This window comes from Cyrtonyx montezumae, unplaced genomic scaffold (assembly GCF_038088225.1).
Source record: "Cyrtonyx montezumae isolate F1298 unplaced genomic scaffold, pur_monq_1.0 scaffold_8, whole genome shotgun sequence".
Taxonomy (NCBI): domain Eukaryota; kingdom Metazoa; phylum Chordata; class Aves; order Galliformes; family Odontophoridae; genus Cyrtonyx; species Cyrtonyx montezumae.
This window is the reverse complement of record NW_027072089.1, coordinates 104,458,940-104,474,213: the sequence shown is the minus strand read 5'-3', so window position 1 is coordinate 104,474,213 and position 15,274 is coordinate 104,458,940. Positions and strand designations below refer to the sequence as shown.

Here is a 15,274-nt window from a genome sequence, read left to right as displayed (position 1 = left end):
GGCTCCCAGCAGACCACTCCAGAAACTGACTAAATTTCATGCTAATTTAGAACGAATTTTATTCTATTTTTTACCTGTACAGATAGCAATATCTTGAGGAGTAGATATGTGCTCCATTTCTATTCAATACTAGCACAGCAACACTCAGTTAATCCTGACCTATAATATTAGCAATCCAATATTTAACGGGTTCTAAATCACAACATGGATTATAAACTAACACTCCCTCTCCCTCCCACACACCATCCTCATTAGTATGGTTGAACAACAACAAAAAAAGAAAGTTAAAAGGAAACTTGATAGATGGATCACACCACCGCTTCGTCCCACTGAATGCAGCTGCTCTTACAAACGAGGCAGACCCTGAATGAGGAGAGCCCACCAGCTGAGATGTGCTCTTTCATGAAAGGGCACTGGGAACTGCTCATATCATTTTCTGCCTTGCTTCAAAGAATGCATTAAATACAATTTAATCATCAAGGAGAATATCGTTGTCAGCAGGAACAGAACTGCAAACCTGCCACCTGCTGTCATTGAATGAAATAAAGCTCAGCACTTGAAGTCCCATTTCTTTCCCCTAAGTGCCTGCACTGACTATACACAAACACAGACCCTGAAAAGGAAGTGATTTCCTCATGAACGCAAGCATGAGCTGACTGTTGGAGGGTTTATTCTTAAATTGTTTAAAATCAGATGTCAGGACAAAGCAGATGGCATATATTGCCACTGTCGATATTGCCTCCTTGATTGTCTCTTTCCTTTCACACATCAGACACTTCATCCCCCTCTGAAAATACCATTTATCCTAGAAAAACCCTACTACCCCCAGCCATGCTTCACTATTGCTTGTCATCTTGTCACAGTTCTCATCCAAGCAGGTAAGCAATTATACCACAGAGGAGTTCAAGATGACACATGAGTGGTATTTCCAGGCTGCAGAGAGGTTCTCGTTAGAGGACTTTCTCTGTGTGCATCAGAGGATCATCTTCCCAAGATTCTTGTCTGAAGTCCAATTTCCTTTCATAAAGGGCTCACGAGCCTCACTGACTTTCCTTAAATTCTCACTGCTTGTCCTCTTGTGTCCCTGAAAACTTCTTTCTAACCTTTGCTCAACTTCCTTCTCATAGTCCACACTACAGCACTCTCTCCAATCCCATTCTTAATTCAGGTGTCATGTTCCTGAAGGAATTAACAGCAGTTGCAGCTCTCACCAACATCTTTCACATCTACAGTAAATCTAGCCTCGTTGCCAACCCCTACAATAATGGAGGAGGGAGAATGCCACTTTCGCAAGCCGGTCAAATGCTGTTCCCCAGAATTTTTCACTCTATATAGTTTCCCAGTATGCACTTTCAAATCAGCAGTTTTCAAAGTTAAAGGAAAAAGTTTATGTTCTACAAGAGGTATTAAATATATTTTATATTTCATATTAATTCTAGCCTAACCTGGAATGCTCACTGCATCAGCAAATGTAAACTAAATCTCCATCTTTACAATCATTGTTTTCTGAGTGCTTTCTTCCTATCCATGGTACTCACCCAGCAGTCCTTCACACACATACCCTTCCAACAATGTAGACCATAGGTCTTTTTAATCTCTTCTTGCCCTTTTCCAACCCAGATATGAACCTCAGTAAACAAAAACTGGGGATCGGCTCAAAAACAAAAACTTTAGCCCTGTTCACTGTCCCCTAGGCAAGACAATCATCAGATATTAAGCTGACAGGTTTAGCAATGATGAAAATAAATAAATGTTTGGTAGCTTTTAGGAAGATGGTTGTGGAAACAGAATTAAGGGGGAAAAATGACTTCAATGTTGAGAAGCCCATTTTAGGATCAAAATATTCTGATTATTCTTCCAGTATACAATCTTAACTGTAAGTCTACCAAGCACTACCTTTACAGTCAGACTCTTCACTTTCACAGAAACGTGGTCCATTTATATACCCTGTGGTAATACAGGCCCAGAAACTATGAAAATGGGCAGACTGGTGGTAGAGACTACATAACGTATGTGTTTGAGCACATCTGTGCATCACAGCTTATTAAATTACGCACTTCAAATATAAAGTGGCACTTGGCTAAAAAGAACAAAGCCAAACAATAGACAAGAAACCAGAATAATACCATTTCAGTTTAATTCTCACTTACCTCCAAAAGAAGCTGAAATCCTTCTCTTTTCTTAATTTCTTCCACGAGATATCTGTAATTAAAAACACAGACATTTACAACATAGAACAGTATAGTACATACAGGCAAAAAAAAAAGGCCTTGAACACACACATCTTCTTTTTCCCCTTTTATTTCACAAATCTCCTTGAAGAAACTGTCAAAGTTAAACCTCATTTCTACCTGCTGTGAAAATATAGTAACTATCAGCTCCTGGAAACAAATGGAAGCTACAGCAAGCCAAGGAGCACTGAGGAGAGGCCAAATTCTGTCCTCAGGCACAGACTTTCAGTGGAGCCTTTCAGTGGAGCCACATGGCACAAATTGATCCTATTTACATCAGGCTGCGAATGTTCCTGATGCAAATTTCCATTGATGTTCTCCACAAATTCCTCAGCCTCTTTTCTTCAAGTGCTGATGCCGCGCTGCTGCCTTATTCCCTCTTTACACTTACATCTCTTGCACTACAACTATTGTTACCAGGATCCTGTAGTTTCACCCAGAATTTAAGTTTTCATCAGTTTTTCTGCTGCTGTTCTTGTTGTATAAAATATGGAACAATGTCCATTTACATTCAGTGACATACTGCACAATAATGCCTGGGCATCCCTTTCTAACAGTACACTAAAATAGATATTCCTTTTTCTCCTGCAAGCATGCCAAAAACAAACAAAACAAAAAACTTAATAGAAAGATATAGAAAGATCAATTTACATTAAACCTTTAGATCCAAACATCATCTTTTTTTAAACATGACCTCAAGGACACTGGCAGATGTCACTCCATGTTAACTGTACCACATAGCTTGGTATCAAAATCTTGCTGAGGGTACACTTGATCCCACTGTCATTGATGAAGATTTTAAAGAGGACTGGCTCTAGCACCGATCCCCGAAGGACATCACTCATCATCTCTACCTGGACACTGAGCCACTCACCACTATTCTCTAGGTACAATCTTGTAACCAGTTCTTCATCCATTGAACAGCCCACCCACCATATTCATGTCTTTCCAATTTGGTAATAAAGATGTTGCTGAGGATCATCTCAAAGGCCAGACAGATTACATCTGTGACTCTTCCCTTGTCCTTTGATGCACAGAAGCCCACTAGGTTGATCAGGCAGGACTTGCTCTTGGTGAAGCTGTGTTGCTGGTTGTATCATATCACCTCCCTCTCTTCCATTTGCATAGCTTCAAGGAGGATTATTTCCATGACGTTGTAGTTTCCTGGATCATCTTTTCTATCCTTCTTAAAAATGAATGCGATGTTGCCTTTTCTCCAGTCACCAGGGGCTTCACCTGACTGCCAGCATTTTTCAAATATCACTGAGAGTGACTTGGCCGCCACATCAGCCAATTCCCTCAGGTCTATGGCATGCATGGACCTGCAGATTTAGGGATATTCACATCCCTCAGGTGGTTGTCAACCTGATCCTTGCTTACAGTGGGAGTGACACTGCTCCCTCAATCCCCACCTTCCAACCCATCTGGCTGAGGGGTGTGTAAAGAACAATTTCCTGTGATGTCTGAGATAAAGTTGTTCAGTACTTCAGCCTACTCCTTGTCTGTTTTTACCAGCCTGCATTGCACACTAGAGGTGCAGTATGCCTTCTTGGGCTTTCCTTTTCTGGTTGATGTACCTGTAGAAGCCTTTCTTATTCTTCTTTGTGCCCCTTACCAAGTTCAGTTCCAAATGGGACTTGGCCTTATTGACCCCATCCCTACACAGCCTATCAGCATCCTCTCAGGATACCTGTCCTCGCTTCCACTGCCTGTGCATTTTCTTCTTGCTCTGCAGTTTGACCAGCAGGTCTCAGTTTAGCCACGTGGCCTCTTGCCTTCCTTTTCTGACATCCTGCACCTGGAGATGAAGAGCTCTTGTGCACTAAGGAAAGTAGATTTTTCAGCTCTGCTTCACTCCATTCCCTCATCCTTGAGGACAGGGGATTTTACTGACAAACTCCCTGGAGACCTGGAAGTTGGCTTTCCCACTTTAGCATCCTGATTTTACTCTTTGTCCCATATCCCTCATGAGTGTGAACCCCATCATTGCATGATCACTACAGCCTCCAATCTTAATGCCAGCAATCAGTTCACTTGTGTTGGTAAGCAACAGGTCCAGTATTGCATCCCTCCAGTGGGGCTGTCTATTACTTGGATCAATAATTTGTCCTTGACGCATTTCAGGAGCCGCCTGGATTGCCTGCAGCTCACAGTACTACTTTGCCAGCAGACATCAGGGTGGTTGAAATCTCCCAGATGGATAAGAGCTCCCCGTATTTGGAAGAAGGTTTCATTAACAGACTCTGCTTGATCAGGCACCCTGTAGTAGATGTCAACCACAAGGTTCCCTTTGTTGCCTCTATCTCTAACTCTCACCCATAGGCTTTTGACCTGCTCATGGCCATTCTTCAGAGACAGCTCTTCACACTCTCTTTTTTGATGTAGAGGGCAACATTTTCTCCCCTCCTTCCTCACCTATCCCTTCTGAACAGCTTGTAGCCATCAACAGACACAGCCCCACTCATGGGAGTTATCTTACCAGGTTTTAATGACAGCAACTACATCATGGTTTTCTAGTAGCATGGTGCCTTCCAACTCCAGGCTACATGCATTGGTATAGAAGTACTTTAGCTGGGTAGACAGCTTTGTCACCTTCTTGGTGGATAGCTCCTTAATTTCTTTGAAGTATTTCCTTTGAGTCTTATTTTTTCCTGTTGCCTCAAGGATCCCTGGCTCATTGTCGTAAGACTTAAGGTGTGCTGCAGTGTTGTCAGCACATCTCAGGGCAGCGGTCTGAGAGCCCTCACTAGCATCCTGTCCCTCTAACCTACTTATGTCATCCTATATCTTATCATGGGCAGGATTGCTATTACTCCCCTCCCCCTTCAAATCTACTTTAAAGTCCTGCTGGTCTGTGTCTGTACAGAGTCTGTAATTAATTTGATGGCAGTGGAACAATTTACTTTGCATTTTTCCATGGCAGACAGTGGAATTTTATTATCACATAATGTTTGCAGAACGTCAGAAGGGCTTGAATCTTACTGAGGACTGGCATGCACAGAGAAGTGCTATTTGCTATGATTAAACCTTGTGGAAAGTGAGGGGTGGGAATCTGCAGCAAAAGTAGACATATGTCTGTTAAGAGTAGGTGTCATTAAAAGAAATAAAATGCAGAAAAACTGCAGTATGCTGAAGCATAAAGTGCAGAGTTGGATAGTTACATCTAATATATTAAGGTTATCATATTGAAAAAGGTTCATCTCTAAACCAAGAAAAAACTAATGAAATGGCCAACAAGTAAAGTTTGATGCAACAGAAATCCACAACTGCAATTATCTTAAAACCTTTGCAGTTCTAGTTATCCACAGAAAAAAAAAATCTTGCACTCAAGTTCTGTAGCCAATGTACCAGTTCCAGAATTAATCCAGGTCTGTGTTCATGAACACTGAAATACTTTCTCAGTAAAATCAAAGTAAAACCTACTGTAACAAATCAGGAGAAAGACTGCACAGCTGTTGAGTAGTTAAGAAACCTGGCATAGTGCCCAGTAAACCTGATGTCTCAGCTGCAAAGTGCCTATGTACATGCAAGCTGAAGATAGCAATGCTGTTACTATAAAGAACATACTTCATCAGATAATGACTAAGAATTAATTTTCTTCTTCAAGCAAAAGAAAAAAAAGAAACAAAACAAAACCCAGTCACTCCTTAGAAGTGAATTCAGCTTAGAAACTGAATCCTAACATTTAAAGAAAATATTGATCCCAGAGAAGTCATTAATCACTCCACACTCAGTCAGATGACTTTGGCCAGTGACCTTCATCAGGCTGAATTCTCCTACTGATAGTGGAATGAATTACAGGCTCTATACAATGTAGACCAGTACAAATACAATGCTTCAGAACAAATACAAGGTGCAATCTAAACATATATTTTAAGGATATATAATCAGTCAAATAATTAGTGGCTTTGAAGAAATCAGAGAGAATAAGGCCAGAGCTCAACGGCTTTTCTTGTTTTAATTCTCTCTTTACTCCTTCCTGATCCACTCTGGGTTTAAGTCACGGATGTTTCAACTTCTGCTTTAAGTTATTTTGTTAAAGTGACACTATTAGACTAATTTTCAGTAAACTCTAAGACCTTTTAAACTTGGTAGCTCATATTAAAAATAAAATGGCAATATGATATGGATGACTGCCTTTAACTACTAATGACTTGCACTACAGTAGTGTATAGGTAGTCCAGGAGTGGGTGAAGACTTCAGTACAGTTTATCCTGTATCAATTCTGAACAATCACAGTACTTCAAGTGAATTGTTTTTAATGGGCCATTATGTTATTTCAGTATTATCGCTTCTATTACAAAGCTAAACAACTGGTGTACTGGAGTTTATTCCCAGAAACTGAGACATCATCACCATTTAAAATATATCTTCTACTAAGAATTTTATGGAATTCACATGTGAATTCCAGATCGGTAAGTTCAAAAAAATAGTAAAATTGGAAAGAAAAAAAACCAACAAAACACCACCACCAAGCAACCATCACAGAAGAAAGACGTGTTTCAGCTCCTAAGTGAACATACTATAAAGAATTCAGTAAACCTACAAAAAAAAAAGTAAACATGCATTACATCAAAGCAATCTGCCTCTGTCTTCATATAGCTCTACTACTTCCTAATGTTAGCAGCATCCTTGAATGAATTTCCCACAAACAACACTGGCATTCTGTGTTTCCTCAGTCATGAGGAATTAAATGAACAGAAGAATGTTTAAGTTCAATTCTTGCTAGACACGGCTCAGAACCTGGCACACAGTGCTCCTTTTACATTAATACGAGAACATAGTTATGGAGCTAGAAGTGGGTGGGAATGCTGGTAAGCACTGTCCTATGCCTAGTTCATATAACATAAATGGTAAACAAAGTAGATTGATAGATGAATACAGATTTCTTTTTTTTTTTTTTTACCATCCCTATTCCTGAAAGGAATAACTACTATTAAATATTTTAACAAATTTAATAACACTATTATTGCTATTGTTACTGGTTCCTTTGTGCTTTGTAGAAACAAAAGGGGGAAAAAAAGTAACAGTTTGGTCTGTTCCCAGTTAGGAAGCATTAGCACTGTCAGCACTTCAGACAGTCAGTGAAACAGAATAGGCATATTCAAAATTGTGAGGAGGTACCTAGCCAAAGCCAGAGCCCTGTTCACTCTCTCCTCGAGACCTGTGGTTCCCAATGCTTTCCACATGAGCCAGAATTTGAACGCATCTGGACGTCTGCTGCACTGAATGGACTTGTCACCGGTGTCATAGCTGACATCATAGAACTTGTCCTGCTGGAAGAGGTATGCAGCCTTGGCAGAGTAACACTTCTTCAGGAGGCCCTATTGGAAACACAACAGAAGTTTAGATTGCTGATAAGAAAATACTAAAAGTTTATCTTCACAAACTAAAGCCTTTTTTCCTGTCTGAACCAACCATTCAGTAAAAAAGAAATGCATGGGCAGGGCACCCTTCACAGCTGGTTTTGCATTAGAATGCTGGATGAGTCTGAACCACTGAAGTCAACACTGACAACAAGAAAATGTTGCAGGTTGAAGAGCAATTCTGCCACAAATCTCAAGGAATGGCAGGAGTGGAAACAGCTGCCCAAAGACATAAACATACTGGGAAGAAGGAGAAGCCTGTTTTCACTGCTACAACAAAAGAACAGACTGAGGACCTTCCTACACTTCCACAAATGGCTCAGTATATTTCTTCTTTCCTCAAAGGCCAAGGGACTTTACACATGGCAGTTAGTTGTGTGTGAGGAATGTTTTAATCCCAAACCTAAAGCTTTAGTAGACTGCCTCTGAAGATTTAGCATTTGTTATCTGACTGACTCAGTGGAAATACCAGTGACAAATTAGTATAATGTAATTTTTGCCTCCATTCATAGATAAGACAATTTGAAAATAAGCCTCAGAGAAGTTCTTTAGTGTACCTTAATTAAGGATTGTTAGTGAGATTATGTTTAGTCAGCAGTATTCCACCTCCAACTTCTAAGAGGCTGTCTAGGCAAAGATGACCAGCAGAAAACATACAAAAATAAATGAGTACAGTGGCATGTTCCAGCAAAGAAAAAAGCTGTGAAACAGAAAGCAAAGAGGCTCCTAAAGGTTTAAAGGTGCAGGGGAGATAAAGAGGCAAAGGAGTGGCCACTGGCTGAAGAAAGAAACACAGAGAAAAAAGCTAGCAAAAGGGAATCTGCAAGAGTAGAGATGATGATGGCCCTGCAAGGAGCCCAGGAGATGGGTGTGATCATAGATTTTTCAGGGATATTACATGTGGGTGAAAAAAAATATCTCGAAGACAATTCTAGAATAGAAAATCAGATGTGGTTGAAAACATGGCTACAGCATGTGCACGGAAGTGCACAACATGGCCAAAGATGCTGTGCTATTTAGCAAACAGCTCTACTCATTTTTAACAGATCTGTCTTCAGTTTGAACCAACTGCACCATCTTCAGCCATTTCTCCACATTGCTGCAAGTTTGAACTCCAAATGGAGGTAGCTAATAACACTTAAGGAAAGTATGATATTCTTGTAACAGAAGTAGTTTTTAATCTATGCCACAATACACTGCTGATAACTTTAGAACTAGTGGAAAAAAGAATAGAGAAAAAACATTCAAGACTTAGTATCCCAGAAATACATGAAAATGATAAATATTCAGTTGGCATATACAGAATAGTCTCCTTGTGTCCTATCTTTTTCAAGTTAGGATGTCAATACATTAAAAAAATATATTAAAAAAACCAAACAAACAACAACAAAAAACCTGCATGCCCATTTGAATAGCACAAAGGCAGAAAAACAACATGAAGAAAGCTTTTCCACTGCTTCTGGAGGGATTCCAATTTCTGTTACTGTCCTACTCTCCTGGTGCTTCCGAAGCTTACAGGACATGCTGGTGTGATGGTCATTTCTATCTGTTTATCTTACTACTCACAGAATACACTCAAGAAATCCTGCTGAAGATACTGGCTACTCTCTCTCCAGAAGCAAGTACAGTAATACCCCTGAAACATAACTTAACCAAATAGGAGAAAAAATAAAAATAAAAAATGAATGTGTTGTGTGAGGGAAAGGGAATATGCCAGACCAATTCAAGAAGCAAGGTGGAGGAGCAAGGTGGAAAAGGTGCAGGATGGGGTATGGGACTGAGGGAAACAAAAAGAAAAAAAGAAAATCCAAGATAAATTTTCTGCTCAAGAAAGCAGTTACTCTGTGATCACTGCTGATGCAAAAGTAAAAAGTTTAAACATGCTGAGCACATTAAATACCATCTCTGTTTTCCCAGTCAAATGAAGGAAAAGTGTAGAAGAATTGAAAGAAAATGTACGTTTTCTAATTCAACATTTTCAGTCCCAAGGTGACACCTATGACTGTCCACACAGTAACTGAGCTGCTATATCAGCTCAGAAGAATCTCAAACATTTCATTAGAGCTGTCTTATTTGCAAGTTTGAGCTTCTTTCTTCCTTCAGCATCTTTTATCTGTTTCTACCGTTTGATCAGAACTAATTATACTGCTCTGTATTATACTGGGGCTAAGTTTCAGAAAATCGAAATGTCTTTTCATAAAGGCCCTAGACAGCAGTAAGTTTCTAAGAGCTTTCAGTTTAGATTTAGTCTATAGATAGTTGTCACATGTTATAGTTAATGGCAGATAAGTAAATATTTATTGATACTAAAACCAAATACATACAAGCTCCAGTTCCTTACAGTACATAATTCAAAACACCTTTTTCTCATTGAATGCACATTTACTGCAAGTCTTCTGATCTTTTTCCATTTCCATTGCCAGTTATAAGTAAATTTGAATTATGCTAACACAACACGAACAGCTTTTTCTCCCAAGACAAATATCTTCCTGATTTCATTCATCTAAAGCAATAAGGACAATATTTTGAATGGCATACTTGAACATTTTCAAAAGCAGTGCACTACAAAAGGCCATCCCTGTAATTCACTTCAAGAGGTGGGAATGAGCTCTCGGTGCTATCAACCCCAAGTAGAAAGCAAGGGAAACAGAGTGCTTCCTGCAGCTGCTCCAGAAAAAAAATCAGTGAATTAGATATCTTCACAACACTGCTAATGATGAGGAAGGGATTACACTGTAGGTATGTCTACCAGAATCAATCAATAATGTTCTGTGCTAAACTGGGACTTAATTAGCAACATTCTTCTAGATTTTATTTTCAAGCAATAAGTGAAAATTCTGTTTATTCCCCAGGATGGATTACTAATCATCTAACCAAGATCTGAAGAGTCATAGAACTCTGGCATTTGTAATAATTAGTTGTCCATATACATGATGATCATAATCACGTTCGTACGATTATACTGCAAGAACAAATTTGAATAATTGTGAGGTTTAAGGGATTATGCACAACCTAAGGCTGATTCATAGCATCTTCAGAACATACAAGAACAAAGTACACTCACTAAATTTTTCAGAATATCAGTCCCTCTAGCTCTGTGTTTAAACAAGCATTGTAATTCATACCACAGCAATACAAGTGTGTACTGAGAAAGTATATCTTGTCACAAAAGTGATGAAAGTTACTCAGGTTATGGCAGTGAAGAAGTGATAGTTGTGCATTTCTTGAGTGATTTAAGCACTGAAAAATTATTGTCATTGATCTGATCTTTTTCAGAGGATTAACCAATCCCTCATTCCCTTTGGTGAAAACACTTTTTTCTTCTCATCAAGTCAAACACATATTTCTTTTTTTTTTATCTCTACCTTCTTTGGAAACTATTCCAATTTAGCTTCATTAAGACTGGAAGATCTCCTTACTCAACATTTCCCTGTAGTTTATCATTTTAAAAATCAGTATAGGAATGTAAAAATAGAGCATTTCATTCTAATAATCTAGCTGCAATGTCTTCAGATTATTAGCACTGCTAAAGCACATAGTTTCACTGATGCTATGTTGCAAAAAGAAAAAAAAGAAATAATGATAATAATAATTATAATAAGCTACAACCAAACTAGTCATTATTACTGTTGCTAGTAGGAAATTAGGATGTTACTACTTTATCAGATACAATTCTTCTTTCTCAAGTTCATCTGCTGTAACAAAGCAAAATACAAAGCTTGGTCTTTACAATTAAAAACAATAAATAAATAAATAAATAACCAGAGACCTAATGGGTTTTATTTGTCCACTTAAAATCACTCAACTCCAATGTTAACATTATCTACAGTTTCCAAACAGACCTTAAATCGAATGGGAGTCAAGCCAATAGAATTTCCTTAATGACACCTTCAAAACGAGCTACAGCTTGATTCAAAAGTGGGACTTAACATTTTGCTGGTCTGATTTCTTGAAGTATTCATCATTTCAGAAACAAACCTCTTGAGGCTACTTGAACATTTATTAGCACAGAACAATTTGTACTAAACTCTTCCAGCTCCTACCTCAGCATCATACTCACAGAGTGAGGAGATTATGTTCATATTCATATGTGAGCTTCATCTGTGATAACAGACATACACATAACTTAGAAGCAGTAGAAAAGGTTTCAAAATAAGAAGTGGAAACATATCCTTCCTTCTTCTTAGAGGTGTGCAAATAACATTTTTAATGGTAAATAAGAGACAGGATCCAACTCCCTGCTCTGGATCTGGTATAGATGTGATCAAAGTGAAGCAATGCCCTTCTAGTAAAGTGTCTTAAATACACATTTCATTTTATTTTTCTTAGTGATTGATAAGAAAATTCATAAAATTAGCACATGCTCATGTTTGCATATAAGATTGCACTGCTACATATACAAAATGCTTAAGTGCCATTTTTCAAAGGGTTAAACACAGAGTAAAACCCTCTCCTTCCCAGGCAGAAAAGTCTTCCACTTTCCAGACCATGTCACACTGTATAATAGAATCTAATTGTATGATCAGTAATGCTTTTGTGGTTTCACTTCTCAGCTGCCTAGGATTGATCTCTACAAGTACTTCCAGCACAACACTGCATAGCTGTGATTCAGAAGTGGAATAGGAGTGCTCTAGCAGATATTACAGTCTACGGAAGAATACAAAGGCTACCAAGTCCTGAAGGTGGAACAGTATTTATAGAGTGACTCTAAATGTCAAGGCTGATAAAATATTTAATTCGTCTCTCTTCCAGAGAAGTTCCCAGTATGCACCCAGAGTAGTCTTAATCATTACCTGAGGCTACATCTATGTATTGGGCCTAATTAGTTAAAAATACAGTGCTGAGTTCTTCCCAAGCCTGCAACTTAGAGACTACATTAACCTTAGTCAATAACTCTACTATACTTCTTTTTCAGTCTGGAATAAAGATAAAATGATGGACACTGTCTGACTAGTTCCCAGTCCTGGAACCCGTTATCCACTTTAATCCCACCGACTCCATCCTAAGGAAATGAAGAGTCACACATCTTGTTCTTCTGCCATGTCTCACTCACAACTTGGAATTAACTGCTCCAAGAGAGCACCGATTGGTATCTATGCTCTTTAGAACTCATCAGTTGTTACTACCAGGAGTTAGTAATCAGTTACATGAACAGATAAATCACAGCTGAATAGAAAGCATCAGCTGTTTTGACAGAGAATAGTTCACAAACCATGACCACAAAACAGTGATGCAAACCTCAGAATCTTCATATCCTCATGATCTTCAGTCATTGATAAACCCAAGCACAAACTAAAACATCAGCTTAACGGTAGACAATGTACATAAGCTTTCTCAGGGCTGAATATGCAGTGGTACTGCAAATAATCTTTTACTGCTTTCTTTATGTAGATAGAATTCCATAAAGATGCAGCAGATACATCACACTGCAGACTCAAGTCCCTTTTATACCACTTGAAATCAGAGCTTTGTTTGCCTGCTTTTGGAAAGCCTATATTACCCCAGTGATGAGGAGAAAACCAGTAGATTTGAGAAAAGAGGGCTCAGTACCTTCAACTGCGTGTGTTTCAACAACTATCCCTCTCCTTTCTCACTCTTGTTCACCCATCCAAAGAAATGCCAAGAGTAGCCCTGCTTAGATGGCACTCCTTTAAAAACAACACAGTACTACTGCAGTCTCAATGGATGACAGCTATTCTAAAGACTTTGACAAGCTTGCTGTTTAAGTGCAGCAGACCCAGTTAACAAAATACTCAGTTCTGAATGTAAATCATATACAGAAGCTAACTAGGAAGGGTTACAAACTTGAAGGGTGACTTCAATCAGTTTGGTCCTGCTCTCTAAATCAATCTTTAATAATTTCTTGGTGAAACTCAAAGTAGTATCAGTCAGTATCATTCAGCCTTTGCACTGCAGTGTAGTAAAATTGACTCACAATCGTTTTCTTTTATCTCCACTTCTCCATTACAGCAATGACATTCTACCACATTAAAATAAGGAGAAGGTCGAAAAATAAATAAATAAATAAATAAATAAATAAATAAAAGACAGAAGGACTTACAGAGTTGTCTTTCACCAGAAGAGCACAGCACTGAATTCCTGCCAGCAGCATTTTGTGAGGATTCCAGGCAACAGAATCTGCCCTATAAATTTGTAAAAGGAGAAAGGGAAGAAGGCACAGAAATTGCACCTATAATCATTGACTCTAGAGTCTAAAATGCTTACATGCATTGCAAGCAGATAAATCAGATTTTCTTTCTTTTTCCATACACCCACAAGTTCAGAAATCTCTCAAATTAATAATACTATGTAATTTTGAAAACACAGCCTTCATGGCAGCCATTAGGTCATTTGTCCATCTTAGACTCTGATAGGAATGACCACAAACTAGAACTGCCTTACCTTTGGATACCATGAAGAAGTCTGCGATGCCTCCTCGATATCAAAGCTGAGCCACCCCAAGAAGCCTGTTGGAAAAGTTACAGAGCCAAGACAATGTAATTTTTATAAACTTGCGTTTTAAATTTAATTTATTACATGGTCATGGGCTAAATTATGTCTTCAACCTCATGAACTGAGAAGAAAGATAATTGCTTGGAGTTCTGTCTAAAATAGAAGAGCTGATGTTTTTTTCTAGAACATTGCCATTTCAGTATAAGCAAGGGCATGAATTTAAAGGCTTCTGCATAATCACATCCATTCCAGAATCAGAGATGCTTCCAACTCTCCAGCCTAGACCTAAGTAATTATAGAAGAAAGCCCCATTTTGTACATCTTCATCCTTCTAGCATCTCATTTATGAGAAATTCTCACAAGCTAAAAGAGAATGACAATCTCTGCCAACTGCAAAGCCCAGGCTTAGGTACTCCATGGAGTTTCAATATGAAAAGTAAAGTCTGCAAGGGCAGCATTTCTGTGACCAGTAATCCAACTGATGTTAAAATGGTGTAGCACTCACCACATCTATCTCAAGTCATCTAAGAACTAGGTATGTGGTCTAAGCATCAGTGAAGCACTATCTGTAGTGAGTAGCTCTCCACTAAAACACTTTTATCCTCTTATCTATTCCAGATACCATCTTTGAGTGACACCTTTTGCAGACGTCCCTCTCCACGCACTCCAGAAGGAACCTAGACAACAAGCACAGATTATACACACTTAACTTCTGGACACTTCAGGTTAAGAAAGGTGATTCTCATCTGCGAATTCTGAGAGGACCAGATATCACCCACCAGCTGCAGTGTATATCCAGTTCTCGAACAACATTTATCCAGGGGGTCAGAGAGGTGTCATATACTGTATTTGAAAAATTATACTAAATTTGAAATAAGGATTATCAGTATTTATAAAGACAGAATCCACATAAAGTTTCCTGTGAATTAAGCAGCACTCCTAAGAGATGCAGAGGAGGCATCAGTCCTCAAAACATTAAGATTCAGCTTACTGTAAAAAAGATTCATAAATATTGGGTTAATGATGACAAAAGTAAGTGTTGTGAAGATTCTTGATTTAAGTATGGTGAACTCATGCTTGCTTGGTTTTGGGTATTTTGGGTGTGTGTGTATTTTTTTGTCTCTTTGCTTGGGTTTTTCTTTTTTGCTTAAAAAAACACCTATGAGAGCTGATCTATGAATCAGTGCTAGTTTCACATGCTATGCATTAGGAGTTTCTGGGAAA

At 38.6% G+C, this 15,274-nt stretch overlaps 1 protein-coding gene across 1 annotated transcript in view; it reads right to left on the bottom strand.

Moving 5' to 3' along the window:
• The window catches only part of GADL1 (glutamate decarboxylase like 1), an 82,187-nt gene that overhangs the window by 34,552 nt on the left and 32,361 nt on the right, over window positions 1-15,274 (bottom strand). The window contains exons 10-13 of the mRNA XM_065753694.1: window positions 14,000-14,064; window positions 13,659-13,740; window positions 7,356-7,555; window positions 2,151-2,202 (exon numbers count right to left, since the gene is read on the bottom strand). Of these exons, the coding sequence (XP_065609766.1) occupies window positions 2,151-2,202; window positions 7,356-7,555; window positions 13,659-13,740; window positions 14,000-14,064 (399 nt within the window). The remainder of the gene's footprint in view (window positions 1-2,150; window positions 2,203-7,355; window positions 7,556-13,658; window positions 13,741-13,999; window positions 14,065-15,274) is intronic.